Raw genomic sequence first — 15,035 nt, 5'->3', positions numbered from 1 at the left:
AGTGCCCATCTTTAAAAAAGGGAAGATGGAGGATCCGGGGAAATACAGGCTAGTCAGCCTCACCTCAGTGCCTGGAAAAATCATGGAGCAGGTTCTCAAGGAATTAATTCTGAAGCACTTAGAGGAGAGGAAAGTGATCAGAAACAGTCAGCATGGATTCACCAAGGGCAAGTCATGCCTGACTAACCTAATTGCCTTCTATGATGAGATAACTGGCTCTGTGGGGAAAGCAGTGGACATGTTATTCCTTGACTTTAACAAAGCTTTTAAAAAAAGTAAAAAATCAGTCTCAGTCTATCACGGGGACTGGAGTAGAACTGGAGTCCTGACAGAGGATTCCAGGGGAACATCACAGTATTCTTGCCAGCAAGTTCAAGAAGTATGGGCTGGATGAATGGACTATAAGGTGGATAGAAAGCTGGTTAGATCATGGAGCCATTGATCACTACCCATTGAGCCCTATGTCTAGTTGGCAGCCGGTATCAACCAAGAGTCGGTCCTGGGGCCAGTTTTGTTCAATATCTTCATTAATGATCTGGAGGATGGCGTGGACTGCACCCTCAGCAAGTTTGCAGATGACACTAAACTGGGAGGAGTGGTAGATATGCTGGAGGGTAGGGATAGGATACAGAGGGACACAGATAAATTAGAGGATTGGGCCAAAAGAAATCTGATGAGGTTCAACAAGGACAAGTGCAGAGTCCTGCACTTAGGACGGAAGAATCCCATGCACTGCTACAGACTAGGGACCGAATGGCTAGGCAGCAGTTCTGCAGAAAAGGACCTAGGGGTTACAGTGGATGAGAAGCTAGATATGAGTCAACAGTGTGCCCTTGTTGCCAAGAAGGCTAACGGCATTTTAGGCTGTATAAGTAGGGGCATTGCCAGCAGATCGAGGGACATGATCATTCCCCTCTATTCGACATTGGTGAGGCCTCATCTGGAGTAGTGTGTCCAGTTTTGGGCCCCACACTACAAGAAGGGTGTGGAAAAATTGGATAGAGTCCAGCGAAGGGTAACAAAAATGATTAGGGGGCTGGAGCACATGACTTATGAGGAGAGGCTGAGGGAAGTGGGATTGTTTAGTCTTCAGAAGAGAAGAATGAGGGGGGATTTGATAGCTGCTTTCAACTACCTGAAAGGGGGTTCCAAAGAGGATAGATCTAGACTGTTCTCAGTGGTACTAGATGACAGAACAAGGAGTAATGGTCTCAAGTTGCAGTGGGGGAGGTTTAGGTTGGATATTAGGAAAAACTTTTTCACTAGGCGTGTGGTGAAGCACTGGGATGGGTTACCTAGGGAGGTGGTGGAATCTCCTTCCTTACAGGTTTTTAAGGTCAGGCTTGACAAAGCCCTGGCTGTGATGATTTAGTTGGGGATTGGTCCTGCTTTGAGCAGGGGGTTGGACTAGATGACCTCCTGAGGTCCCTTCCAACCTTGATATTCTATGATTCTATGAAGACAGCCGTAGCTGTGTTTCTCTACAGCCATTTCCCAATCTCCAGCACATAAGTAATTGTAATCAACCAGGGTTGAATTACAAGTGAACAAGACTTCTCTCAGATGTCTCTCCAGACAGAGTTACTCATTATTAAACCACTTTACAAAAGAATTAACCTCAAATTAGAGGCATGTGCACTGCTATCTCTAAACATCAGGATAAACTTTCCACTTTGAGATACAATCATACAAGGGTCTAAGCAGTCTGCCCCAGATAAAGCATCCGAGTTAAGCACATTCATAACTTTAAGTACGTTAGAAGTTTCATTAAAGTCAATGGGACTACTCATATACTTCTAGTAACACATTCACTTAAGTGCTTTGCTGGATTTGGGCCAAATGCTCAACACATTGCAAGATCAAGCCCTTGCAGAGAAACTACAAAACATAAGTCAAAATCATATTGCTTTAAAATAAGATGATGAAAATGTTACACAAGTATTCCAGGTTCTGAATGGGACTGTGCTCTAATGGTTATAGACCCTTCTGCATCATCTTCCCAGCCTGCCCCATCCTGCCTCCATACTTTAGAACAGGGGTAGCCAACCTGTGGCTCCGGAGCCACATATGGCTCTTCAGAAGTTAATATGCGGCTCCTTCTATAGGCACCGACTCCAGGGCTGGAGCTACAGGAGCCAACTTTCAAATGTGCTGGGAGGTGCTCACTGCTCAACCCCTGGCTCTGCCCCCACTCCACCCCTTCCCGCCCCTTCCCCTGAGCCTGCCATACCTTTGCTCCTACCCCCTTCCCCCCCAGATCCTCCTGCATGCCACAAAACAGCTGATCGGGAGGCGCGGGGGCGCTGATTAGTGGGGCCACCGGTGGGTGGGAGGCACTGAGAGCGGGGGGGGGAGCTAATGAGGGGCTGCTGACATATTACTGTGGCTCTTTGGCAATGAACATTGGTAAATTCTGGATCCTTCCCAGGCTCAGGTTTGCCACCCCTGCTTTAGAATGTCCTACTCCAGCCTGTGCCCTTATGTCCCTATCTCCCTCTTCTCCTGTTCCTGTCTTCCCCACCCCAGCTTGCTCTGTCTCTCTCCCACTCTCCCCTCTTCCTCATCTATCTACATTCAAGTGTGGCCACCTCCTCCTTTTCCTCCACACTGCCCTGGCAGTAGCAGGAGATGCATTGAGAGTACAAAACTGCTTTCAGTTGCCCCAGCAGCCCACGTCATTCTTTGTGATAACTGGCAAATAATGAGATTATTAATTACTCTATGCACCATGCAAAGCAACGTGACAAAAATACAGAAGACTACAAAACAAACTATGGATAAGAGTTTGACTATTGTTTACTTGCTATTAGTTTTATTTCATCTACCACTCGTTCAGGGAAGAGACTGGAGTGAAGGAGAAGAATGGTAGTATTCTACTCTAGCTCTGGCTGCAATCCCAGAGGAGATGAATATTTTTGCTAAAATTATCAACATCAAAATAGTTTGTCAAAACATCTAACTTGCTTCAGCATAAACAGCCTGTTTAGATATATAAGTAGTGCCCTACCAAATTCACAACCATGAAAAACGCATCACAGACCGTGAAATCTGATCTCCCCCGTGAAATCTGGTCTTTTGTTTGCTTTTACCCTATACTATACAGATTTCATGGGGGGAGACCAGCGTTTCTCAAATTGGGGGTCCTAACCCAAAAGGGAGTTGCATGGAGAGCGGGGGGGGGGGGTTGCAAGGTTATTTTAGGAGGGTTGTAGTATTGCCACCCTTACTTCTGTGCTCTTGGCTGGGCAGTTGAAGGCAGCGCCCCACCAGCAGCAGCACGGAAGTAAGGGTGGCAATACCTTACCATGCCATCCTTACTTCTGCACCATGCTTACTTCTGTGCTGGTGGTGGCTCTGCCTTCAGAGCTGGGCTCTCAGCCAGTAGCCATCACTCTCCAGCTGTCCAGCTCTGAAGGCAGCACTACCACCACCACCAGTGCAGAAGTAAGGGTAGCAGTACCACAACTCTGCCTACATTTAACTTGCAACCCCACCCACCAACTCCTTTTTGGGTCAGGACCCCTACAATTACAACACCGTGAAATTTCAGATTTAAATAGCTGAAATCATTAAATTTATAATTTTTAAAATCCCATGACCATGAAATTGACCAAAATGGACCATGAAATTGGTAGGGCCTTTTATCTGAGGCAGTTTGTATCCCTTAAAGCTATTTTCAGTCTGTCTGTAGACTCCTTAAGACAACTGCCTCAACTTGGTATTCAGAAAGATATCTTTGCCACCAAAAGAGCTAGAAACTGAATTTATTTAAAAAAGAAATCTTGAATTCTGCAGAAACTGGTGGGACCAGAAGAGGACGGTTTGTCCAGCCCACAAGCACATTCCTTCTTAATTCAGCCTTTGTACTCTTTACAGCATTGCTTGCTAAACTAGTGGCTACTTTCGTGTTCCCTTTCCAGCCAGGTGAAACTAGAAGAGGTAGTAGCATCGACCTTTAAAATCTATACTGTTCTCTATTCTTTGTGCCAAATTCAGCAATAGTCAAGCAGGTCCCACTCAACTTCTTTCAATGGAGTTGCACCCATATAAATCAAAAATGAAATTGGCTCTGTAGCCAGCCCAAAATATAATGGTACCAATACCATTAACTTTCACTCTTAAGAGAAAACATGTCATGACAACATTTTATAGTTAAAGATAAACCTTAAACTATTTTGTAATCCTGTAGCCAGTCTTATGAAATTGATCTAAAATTACTTACTATTACTGGTTGATAGTATGCTGGGCCCAATGTCACATCTCTTTGAGGTGGGTATTGTTTAATAAGAATGCCATCCTCAGCTTCTTCATACCCAAATGCTTGGCCTGGAGAAGGGATAGAGGGACCATCCACTTTTCGGTAGACTTTTATACTGCCAGCAGCCCTCTGTAAAAACAATTAGATTGTGCTTTAAATTAGATCACAAACACATTCCATCCATGTTGCATAAACTGAGGGTGAATGCACCCAAAGAAAAAGATACAGCCCTACACTTATTAAAAAGGTGGTCTAGAATATTAACTTTTCATTTTTATGTTTTGAAGCACATGTACTTTTAATAGATGTCAGTGTACTAGTGAATCATTAAGTAACCACTGAACCTTATAATGTCACATATGTAGAAGGATAACAACAATACAGCACTTTGCGTTCATATAGTCTTATTGGCAGAGTGAAAATTTTACTTTATTTTTCTGTGTAGACTTCCCCAATTTGATATTATCCCTTTTCAGCTAACTTCAAATTTCTGATCTGTTTATTTGTGTAGGTATAAATTCTACTAATAGTTTGGTAAAATAAAATTTACACTGTAATCTTTATGATTACATTAGTACCTTCCTATATAATTGACTATAATCTCATTTCTTTCAGTGATCCATTGCTGCCAAATGAGCAATAAACTTTTGTCATTTATGACCTAAAGGTAATTCAACTGCCATGCTGATAAATTACAAATAAAAGTCACATGAGGAAAGCTGGGACATAAAGAATGATACAATAAAGCAATGATGCAAAACACATCTAAGGAGTTCTACTCTATTTGAAGTTAACTACAGACGCTCTTAAAAAACTTTCTGGTAACCATAAATTTAACCTATATAAATTAAAATGTTGCTATCCCCTATTTCAGTTAATGTCAGACCTCCAAATCTGTGCTGAACATGGATTTTTGAGTCTGCACGCTACTCAAACACAAACCAATGAAATTCTACTGCTCTGCCAGGGAAAGGGCCAGTACAGGTAATCACATGCACTGCAGCCAATGGGGAAGCACCAAGTAACCTTCTGACTGCTCCCTAAGGGTATGTCTAACAGCAGTCGGGAGGTGTAACTGCAGCACAGGTAGGCATACCTGAGCTAGCTTTGAAGTCTTACCTCCCCACTCCCAGGTGAGCATCAGAACCACCAAGCTATAGATTTTTCTGGGTTGTGTTGCTCTTGATCTCTCCTGTTGAAGCTTTTTACTTCGTATAGACACTTAAGTATTCCTCAGAGAAGGGCCTTGAACTTGGTTCTCTCCCCTGCCAAGTGAGTGCCCTAACCACCAGGCTACATGCTATTTTCCTCAACCTCATCTGTTGACACCATTCCACTTTGCATAAATATGCAGGGCCGCCCGGAGGGGGGAGGGGGGGTAAGTGGGGCAATTTGCCCCAGGCCCCGGGCCCCACAGGGGCCCCCATGAGAATATAGTATTCTATAGTATTGAAACTTTTTCTTATGGAAGGGGCCCCCAAAATTGCTTTGCCCCAGGCCCCCTGAATCCTCTGGGCAGCCCTGTAAATATGTAAATATCTCTTGGACCAAAGAGAACAAGTGAGAATTACTCTATAGTGTGGTGATTGAGGCACTCCTCTGGGAGGTAGGAGAAGTTGATGCACATCCCTCCTCTGAATCAGGCGGAGAGAAGATCGTACTTTTAGTGTATACTGGAAGATTAGTCTTTTAAAAGATTTATTCTTATTTGAAATGGTTTCATAGTAGTTCTATAGGTTATTGCTTGCTTTCATTTATTTTCCCCACATTAATTCAACTTCCTCCCATCACCCGATCTGTCTTGTGATAATTGTGAGCACCACTGTAGGTATGCAATTGTACCACTTCAGGCTGGTTTTGAAAAGATTAAGTTCAGTAATATGTTTACTGGTGTTTTCATACATTTTGTGTTAACATTTGTGATCAATATCAAATTTTGAGAAAAAGAATTAATATGGCATCATCCTTTTTTATTAACATACCAGTTGACTATGTTCTTTAGGCTCTTTCTGCTTCCTGTTATTAATCTCTAACCCCACAGCAGGAGGTTGGTTATAGCTTCCAGGTCCTGGAGTGTCTGTACTGATCTCTTTGAAACGTTTTTCTTTGTTCTGTGGACTCTTACCACCTTTTATATTATTCTAAAAATATGAAAAAATGAATAGTCTATGAAATTGTAAAGTAAAATTAATTATGAACTTGACAAGAACTTCACAAAATAAAAAACAGTTGACAGCCAGTCCTTTAAACCGAAGAGCTGACAATGTCTGCACTAATTTATATTAAAATACTCTAGATGCAGATAAATTTTCTTTTCTCAGTATTGTTTTACTTGACTTAAAATAGGAAATGCAACTATTTAGATAAAGAGGCTGAAAATGTTTGTTTCACTCTGCATTCTCTAATGAAATGCTATTTTAAAATTTCTTACAGCAATACTCCTCAGTGAATTACAAGTATCCCTGTCATTTCTATTGCAGTAAGATATTAGTTGTTATTTCTTCTTTTTCTAGTAAAGGAAAAACACTATATCAATTTTATAATCATTTATTTGTTCATATGGCAGTAGCACCTAAGAGAGCCCCAAACATGGACCAGGAGCCCAACATGGTAGGTACTGTACAAACAGAACAAAGAGATGGTCTCTGCCCCAGAGAACTTACAATCTAATGATGTGCCACCAAAAGTTAGAGCACTGGCTCCTTCTATATAAATATCAATAGGTTTAAACAAATTTGAGTTGAATTGTACATACAAAAGCTTCTGCATTTTCAATACACTGGGTCCAGAATCAATAGGTTGTGTTCTTTTTATCAATGATTAAGTAGCAGCAACACCAGTGGTAAATAAGTTCCATTATAAGAATCCAGACGATGACAGCTTTATAACCACCAACAATGTGACCTTTGGTTTCTAATAAGTGGCTGTCACTGTCCCTTGGTGGGGGCTGGGGCCTTTGATAGGCCTTCAAGAAAGTGAAGGGGTGTGAGGAGGAAGTCCAAAGGGGAGGGAGGAGCTACTGATGCCCAACACCTTGAGACAGTACTTACAGAATTACAACTCATGCAGCTATTGTAGGGGTTAGGACTGGCTCATAATATGAATATGTTTTGCCTTTTTCTTCAGAACACAGTAGAAGAAACAGAAATGAGGTATTCCTGATGTCTCAATTTAAAGGGAACTAAGACATATTGTGGGAACAGAACCTCAAAAGAGCACCAAATACGTTATTTCAGCATTAGTGCTGCTACTGTATCTGACAATCATTGACAATAACAGCACAACTTATCCATAGCCAATTAGTAAACCAGAAGTTACAGAAATGCATTTTTATAATTACTCTACAAATGCAAATTTTACAGAAATATAAAATGTCAGAAATTGCTTGGTTTACTTCATTTCACTTGTGTTGTTTTACGTCATATCACATTCCATCATGTATGCTGCATTATGTCAGATTTCATAGAATGCAGTATTAGTATGACATTAACTAAACAAAGTAACATAATATATTATGACGTATCCAGGAAGAAAGCAATAAAATGTCTTTCTAAAACGGGTTTACTTGTGCATTGTTTATAGTATTTCCCCCCACCGCTAACCTACCATAAAAGAAAATGACTGTCTACAACTTCCACATTGAATGACTGATAATCAACTCTAAGGGCTTGTCTACACTTACCGGGGGTTCGACGCACAGCAATAGATACATCGGCGGTCTAGAACCGCTAAATCGACCGCCAATCGCTCTCCAGTCAACTCCTGTCCTCCACCTGAACGAGAAGCGCAAGGGGAGTCGATGGGAGGGCGTCTCCAGTCAACATGGCATAGTGTGGACCCCGTGGGTAAGTAGATCTAAGTACATCGACTTCAGCTATGTTATTCACGTAGCTGAAGTTGTGTAACTTAGATCCATCTCCCCCCATAGTGTAGACAAGGCCTAAGTGCTGCCAAAGCCCTAAGTACCTTTTCTCTACACAGCTAATTTACAATTACTTTGTCTGCAAACAAAGTAAAGATTAGTATATAAAAAATGCTACTTTGAGGGATTATTTAATTTTTCACACTACAAATTAAAACAGAAGTAAGATTCAGCAGGAAGACAAAACGTGAGGAAGAGCACTGAAGAAACCTTCTGATACTTTTAACTATGATTGCTGTTATAGCGTGTTAGTATGAAATTGATTGTATTACTGCCTTTTCCCACTGGAGGGTGCAAACTGTAGTCAGAAAGTCTTAAAGGAGTCTGCAATGGAGAAGATCAAAAAACAAGTATATTACATTACAATGACATATCCATAATAATGAATTTTTCCACTGTAAAATAGCCGCTCACTTTAGAAATTGTTTAATGCTTACACTAACTGCATTGTTTTTACTTATTTCATAATTGCTAACAGATAGCATGAAAGTCATGTTTTCTTTTAATTCCAAAAGTGAACTGTAAAACCCAAGTGTTTAATACTTCATATTAATTAAATTTAAAATATGCATTTACATGGAGATTGTTGACTTGCAGACTTAATTCTAATACACAGTTAAAACAACTTCAGCTGTGTGTTATAGGCACTGGCCCACTTTGCAGGTAGTAATGGGCAGTACTGCCCCAGAAAAGCAGAACCCTTCCTCAGCTTCTGGCATACAGAGGAGCAGGATACTCTCCCCACACATCTGGCCAGCTTTGGCTGCAGATACAGGAAGGGCGACCAGGAGCCCCACCATCACTCCATCCACTTCTGAGTGTCTTGAACATGCAGGAGAATGCTAGGAGGAATCAAATCTCTGTACTCAAAAGAGCTCAGGGACTGCAATTGTGGCCAATCACTGTGCATGGATATGGGGGTGAAGGGAGGCTTCTGGTACCCTTTCCACCCTTACAACATCCTCAAAGCAGCCAGATACAATCTATATAATCATTAAAACATTTAATTTCTATAGCCTTACATGTGATTTCAGATAGATATATTTATTAGATTTAAATTTAACTAACAAGTAAACAATGTTTTCAGATAAATGGAGAATGAAGGAATTAAATAAAATTCCAGCTTCTCTTTAATGCTAATGTTATTATTGAAATCCTAAAAGCACACATACAATAGAGCAGTGGTGCGCAGATGGGGGTTCCCCCTTAGGGCGGTGGTGCAAGAGGTTCTCTGAGGGGCACCAAGAAACTGGGATCCTGCAGGATCCCATAGGTCCTGCAAGACCCACTGCCATAATAGAGGAAGGGGGATAAAAATAGAGTGGGTATTGCAAGGTGGGACGGGAATGGGATTAAAAAAAAACAGTCCTCCCACACCACAAACAACATGAATGCCCCGGCCAGCAGCTGCTGCTCTCCAGGTGCCCAGCTCTAAAGGTGGCATAGGTGCCGACTCTGTGTGTGCTCCAGGGCTGGAGCACCCATGGAAAAAAAATAGTGGGTGCTCAGCACCCACTGGCAGCCAGCTCCCTCCCACCTCCCGCAGCACCTCCGTCTGCCAGTGGCCCCAGCAATCAATTCCTCCCCCTCCCTCCCAGTGCCTCCCGCCCGCTACGATCAGCGGGGCCTGCAGCCGAGCAGGGGCAGGAAGAGGTGGGGCAGGGGTGAGGGCTTGGGGGAAGGAGTCGGTTGGGGGCAGGGCCTGGGGTGGAGCGGGGATTTGCACATCCCGGGGTCCGGAGGAAGCCAGCACCTGTGGAAGGTGGCACTGCCACCAGCAGCGGCACAGAAGTAAGGGTGGCCTTACTTCTGGACTGCTGCTGGTGGCAGCGCTAACTTCAGAGCTGGGCAGCCAGAAAGCGGTGGCTGCTATCCGGGGCATTCATGTTGTTTGCAGTGCAGGAGGACTATTTTTTTAATTCTGCTCCCATCCCACCCTGCAATATCCACTCCCACATTGTTGAATTTTTATCCCGCTCCCGCTATTATGGCAGAGGGATCCCAGTCCCGCTACAGGATAGAGCCCTGGCAAAAAATCCAAAACAGTTTCAGATTACAAGTAATAGAGGGAGGGGGCAACAAATTCCATGAAGGGTAAGTGGGGCATGACTGGAAAAGTTTGCGCACCACTGTAATAGAGTATACAGAAACCTATCAAGCAAGCTTGAGAAGGTTCCTTTGCTCTCAAATAATTCATCCAGCATTAACCTGAATTTCCTTTATTCTTACTGGAACCATTACTACATAATTTCATTTATCAAAATCAATATAGCATTCATTACTCAAACTTCATCGGTCTTCGCTCTTTTAAAATGATATTATCTGTTAATACATTGAGGCATCAAGAAATCTTGACCTACACCATACACAAAGTACCCACTACTACTGGAAGTGAACTGCATGAAAACAACAGAACGTCTAGTGAGTTGGACAGCTACTTAAAAGCACTCAGAAAAAAACTGAATTTTAACTGTCACCAAGCATCCAGCAACATCATTGTTTGGGGGCATCAAGGACTCTTTTGTCAGTTTTCCATTGGGGAAAGAAGTAGAGCAGGTGGGGAGAAGGGGGGGATGCATGAGGAGGCAGAACAAGAGGAGGAAAGGATTGTATATAAATAAAAGTTCTTGTACAAATGATCACTTCCCACCATGCTGTCTCTTTCACTCCTGGCCAATTTAATTTTAGGAGGAGGGTGTTTATTGACTTGTTCAACTGAAATTTGTTATGAACATCACTTGTTATTACTGTTTTGAAAGTCAGGTTGCAAATTTCCTCTCTCTTGTTTAATACAACTTCTATAATTTTACCTGTACTTTGGAAATATCATAGTGTCCTGGTCCTGGAACATCAATCTCAGCATTTGGAATAGTAAATGCAGAGTCTCGAGTTGTCAAAGAAAGAAATGGAGCATAGCCATCTGCAAGTGAGGGGGCATGAAAAAAAAAACAGTAAAACATATGCACTTACAAAAGTTTGAGAAAGCAAACAGCCCATATATGCATCAAAATTATTTTTCAGTAATGAAAATATTTGGTTCATCTAATTTTTCTGCTCCATTGAAAAGATGGGAAATATATAAAGAATAAAGAGTCTGTGGTTGAAAAACGATAAAGCTATTTTATAAGGCAGAAAGCCATCACTGTAATTATATTTTAGATCTGAAGCAGCTAACAGAGTCCCAAAGCCCATTCTCTATAGCTTCTCCAAACCGTACTTCTTCAGGTTCTTGCTTGCACAGAAGAAATTAACAGATTTTAAGCCCAAGAAGGCCCATTGTGATCCTCTAGTCTGAATTCTTGCATAACATAAGCCATAGAATTTCACCAAATGCTTCCTGCACCAATTCCATTGATTTAGTTGACCTAGAAAGACATCCAATTTTGACTGAAAGACTATTAAGCAATGGAGAATCAATCCATGGAAGGCTACTGACCTCCTTCTCACATGTACAGAGAAGTGCAAATTCACTACCCCTTATTCAAACAACTACACTGGCTGCCCATTCATTTCAGGATCCAGTTCAAAATTCCCTTTTCTGATTTTAAAATGCTCCATGAACTTGCTCCATTCCCTCTCTATATAGATTACACTAGGCTCCTCTCAATCCCTTCACATAGTCTGATCACTGTTGGCGAAGGGGCTGCCTCCTTTGCAGCTGCAGCCAATTCCCACAGCCTTCTACATCTCTCTATCTCATTGATCCTCCCTTTCATTTAAAATCTTGAGTAAAAACATGCCTTTGCTCCTTTACCAACCTCTCCTAATTTCTGTCTCCCCCTCTGCTATTTAATTCTAAGCCATGTTATTTAACTTTATAAAGTAGTTGAGATAGTTTGTATAAAAGTTGTTATAAAAAGTTATTCATAGATTTCCAGTATTTTAAACAAACAAATGACCATTATGATCACCTAGTCTGACATCCTGCATGCCGCAAGTATTATGTAGTAAGGTTGGATAGATGTACATAAAATTATAGAAAAGTGTTTAAAATTGAGTTAATTTCCCTGTAAATGAAGTAATGCTTAATTACAACTGTATTTATTTTCAACTGGGATTTACTTTAGTTGTATTTAAATGCAATGTAGTCTCCTACTTCAGGTTCATTAGGGAAGTTTCCAGTGGATTTTTCATTTTATTTCTGGGATAAGGTAATGTTGACAGCAAGAGGGAAGGTAAAGAAAGAGGAGCAAATAAAAGAAGAAATGTTACATTTGTTTATTTTTAATGCTCCTCACTTCTATTCCTAATACAGGGATCAGCAACCTTTCAGAAGCGGTGTGCCGAGTCTTCATTTATTCACTCTAATTTAAGGTTTCGCGTGCCAGTAATACATTTTAATGTTTTTAGAAGAAGGTCTCTTTCTGTAAGTCTATAATATATAACTAAACTATTGTTGTATGTAAAGTAAGTAAGGTTTTAAAAATGTTTAAGAAGCTTCATTTAAAATTAAATTAAAATGCAGAGCCCCCCCCGGACCGGGAGCCAGGACCCAGGCAGTGAGTGCCACTGAAAATCAGCTCACGTGCCGCCTTTGGCACACGTGCCATAGGTTGCCTACCCCGTCCTAATACTTTCCTTAGTAAGATCCACAAAATGGCTTTCAAGGGCTAAGACCAGTTATATGGCTTAAAGGGGATAAACACTGCATTTAATTTACCATTTTACAGATACAATTAAGATAATTAAAATTAGGTAAAATCTTATTGCATCTCAATTTAGGGTTTTTTGGTGTTTTCAGAGGCTGTACCTCTAGATACACTAGGGGACAACCTAATGAAGTCTGTATTTCTGGCATGGCCTTATAATTAATCCATGTTTAACTGCTACAAAAGAACACATTAACTTAACCCTATATCCATCTTGACTTTTGACTGCTGATTGGGAAACTGAGTTCTATATACATGCTTCTAAGATATCACTAATTAGGCTGAAAGAAGAGGGATTCCAATACTACAGACAGTTATTCTCAAGTCATTCCTACTTTAAATAGAGAAAAAAATAACTTGTCAGATATCCCAAATGTTTATATCTTCAGTTGCAGAGCCTTGCTCTTGTTGAAAAGAACATAAATGGAAATTCAAAGCCACCCAAGGAGACCCTATTTCTTTTATTCAGTACAAAGGAAGTAAAAATACTTATAATAAAATATATTAAAGCCTAGCTACACACTGAACCCTACTGAGAACTCACATTTATGTCAAAGTGGATAGAGAATTAGATAAGGTTTTTCAACAAGAGAATTAGAAAGGTATTTCTGAATACAAAGCCATCATTTTAACAGTGTGGCAGACTGCTGGACTTTGTACCTAGGACCTTGCATTGCAGGATTTCCAAGATTTTTCCTCTCACATGGGCTCTGAAGAAGATGATTGGCCGCATCTCCAACAGAATTCAAAAACACCATATACAAGTATTCTTTTAGGGGAGCGTATAGGACATTGGGAAAAAGTGCCTGGGCCTGATTTTCCTCTCACACAGAAACAAATCAGGAGTAACACTGCTTAAGTCAGTACTGTTACAAGAGTGTAAAACTTGTGTGAGATATGAATCGGGTCCACCATGTTTAAATATATGGAAGGAAGAGATAGTTCAAGTTGAAGAAAGGAATCACATGATCTCCATTTTGAAAACCAACTCAACCAGCTATCCTAATGTAAAATCCTAGCAGAGACATGGCACAGGTAGTTTTTACCTCAATGTAGCTAGTCCAGGTAAATCCTGGGGGGGAGGGGAGGTATCTATTGATCTCCATTAGCTATACTGAAGTAAAAACTACATATGCCTTGTCTCCACTACCCCTTTCACAAGGAGATAGCTCTCTTGATGTACACCCTTCCTTTTGCAGCTTACCCAGGCGGATGTCCCCTACACTATGCTCCGACCTTTCTCTGGGTCAAACCTTGCCGTTAACAGGAACAGCTCAGGCCTGGGCTCTCTGCCCAGGCACCTGAACCAGATCTCGGTGAATGTCAGTTTCAGCTGTACTAGTCGGGCTACCCATTATTTGCTCGCTGCCTAGTGCCGGGGGGGCGCAACCCAGCCTTGTGACTGGCACCGTCCTACATAACCCTGCCTGAGGTTTTAATCACTTCGAAGCAGCCCCGACGTGGTTTCAGGCGCTGTTTGATTGCCCCGCGAGCCCTAGCAGCAGCAGCAGGCACCGGGTAGTGGGTGCGACGGCGGGTCCCTGCACAGGGGGCGGGCTGCGGCCGGGCCAGGCCAGGGTTTGCCTTGAGTGGCTCGGAGGACGCGGGGCGGCCAGGGGCGCAGGAGGAGCCCGGGGGTGAATCTGGGCGCTCCCCCCGTTACCTGCTTTCTGCTGTTTCCCGGGCTGCAGCTGGTAGGAGCCGGGCCCCACATGAGCCTCGGTGCCGCCCGCGGGCCGAGTGAGCGCCCGCGGAGCCCGGTCGTACATGCCGGCTGGCCCCGTACCTCGAGACCCAGCGCTGGCCGGCGGCTGCAGTCACCATGGACACCGCGGGGCCCAACACGCCAGGCCGGCCCGAGGAACCGGCCCCGCCCTTCCACAACCTGCCCGCCCCTGCCCTCGGGCACCCGCCCCGCAGCGCTCTCCTTTCCCCACAGAGCCTGTCCCTGCCCTCGGGCACCCGCCCCGCAGCGCTCTTCTCTCCACCCCTAGAGCCTCCCTTCTCCCTGCAATCTGTCCCGCAGCGCTCCCCTCTCCCTGCCCTCAGGTACCCGCCCCGCAGCGCTCTTCTCTCCACCCCTACAGCCCCCCCTTCCCCCTGCAACCTGTCCCGCAGCGCTCCCGCTCTCCCCACAGAGCCTCCCTGCAATCTGCCCCGCAGCGCTCCCCTCTCCCTGCCCTCAGGTACCCGCCCCGCAGCGCTC

The 15,035-nt window shown here is 43.0% G+C and overlaps 1 protein-coding gene across 1 annotated transcript in view; it reads right to left on the bottom strand.

The window, feature by feature from the left end:
- The window catches only part of STPG2 (sperm tail PG-rich repeat containing 2), a 415,406-nt gene extending 400,808 nt beyond the window's left edge, over nt 1-14,598 (bottom strand). The window contains exons 1-4 of the mRNA XM_026660500.1: nt 14,493-14,598; nt 10,991-11,100; nt 6,241-6,399; nt 4,223-4,387 (exon numbers count right to left, since the gene is read on the bottom strand). Of these exons, the coding sequence (XP_026516285.1) occupies nt 4,223-4,387; nt 6,241-6,399; nt 10,991-11,100; nt 14,493-14,598 (540 nt within the window). The remainder of the gene's footprint in view (nt 1-4,222; nt 4,388-6,240; nt 6,400-10,990; nt 11,101-14,492) is intronic.
- Between the last annotated feature and the right edge of the window lie 437 nt (nt 14,599-15,035).

Source organism: Terrapene carolina, unplaced genomic scaffold (genome assembly GCF_002925995.2).
Source record: "Terrapene carolina triunguis isolate 2854851 unplaced genomic scaffold, T_m_triunguis-2.0 Scaffold789, whole genome shotgun sequence".
Lineage (NCBI taxonomy): Eukaryota > Metazoa > Chordata > Testudines > Emydidae > Terrapene > Terrapene triunguis.
The sequence above is the reverse complement of the archived record's forward strand: the minus strand, read 5'-3'. Positions and strand labels throughout refer to the sequence as shown.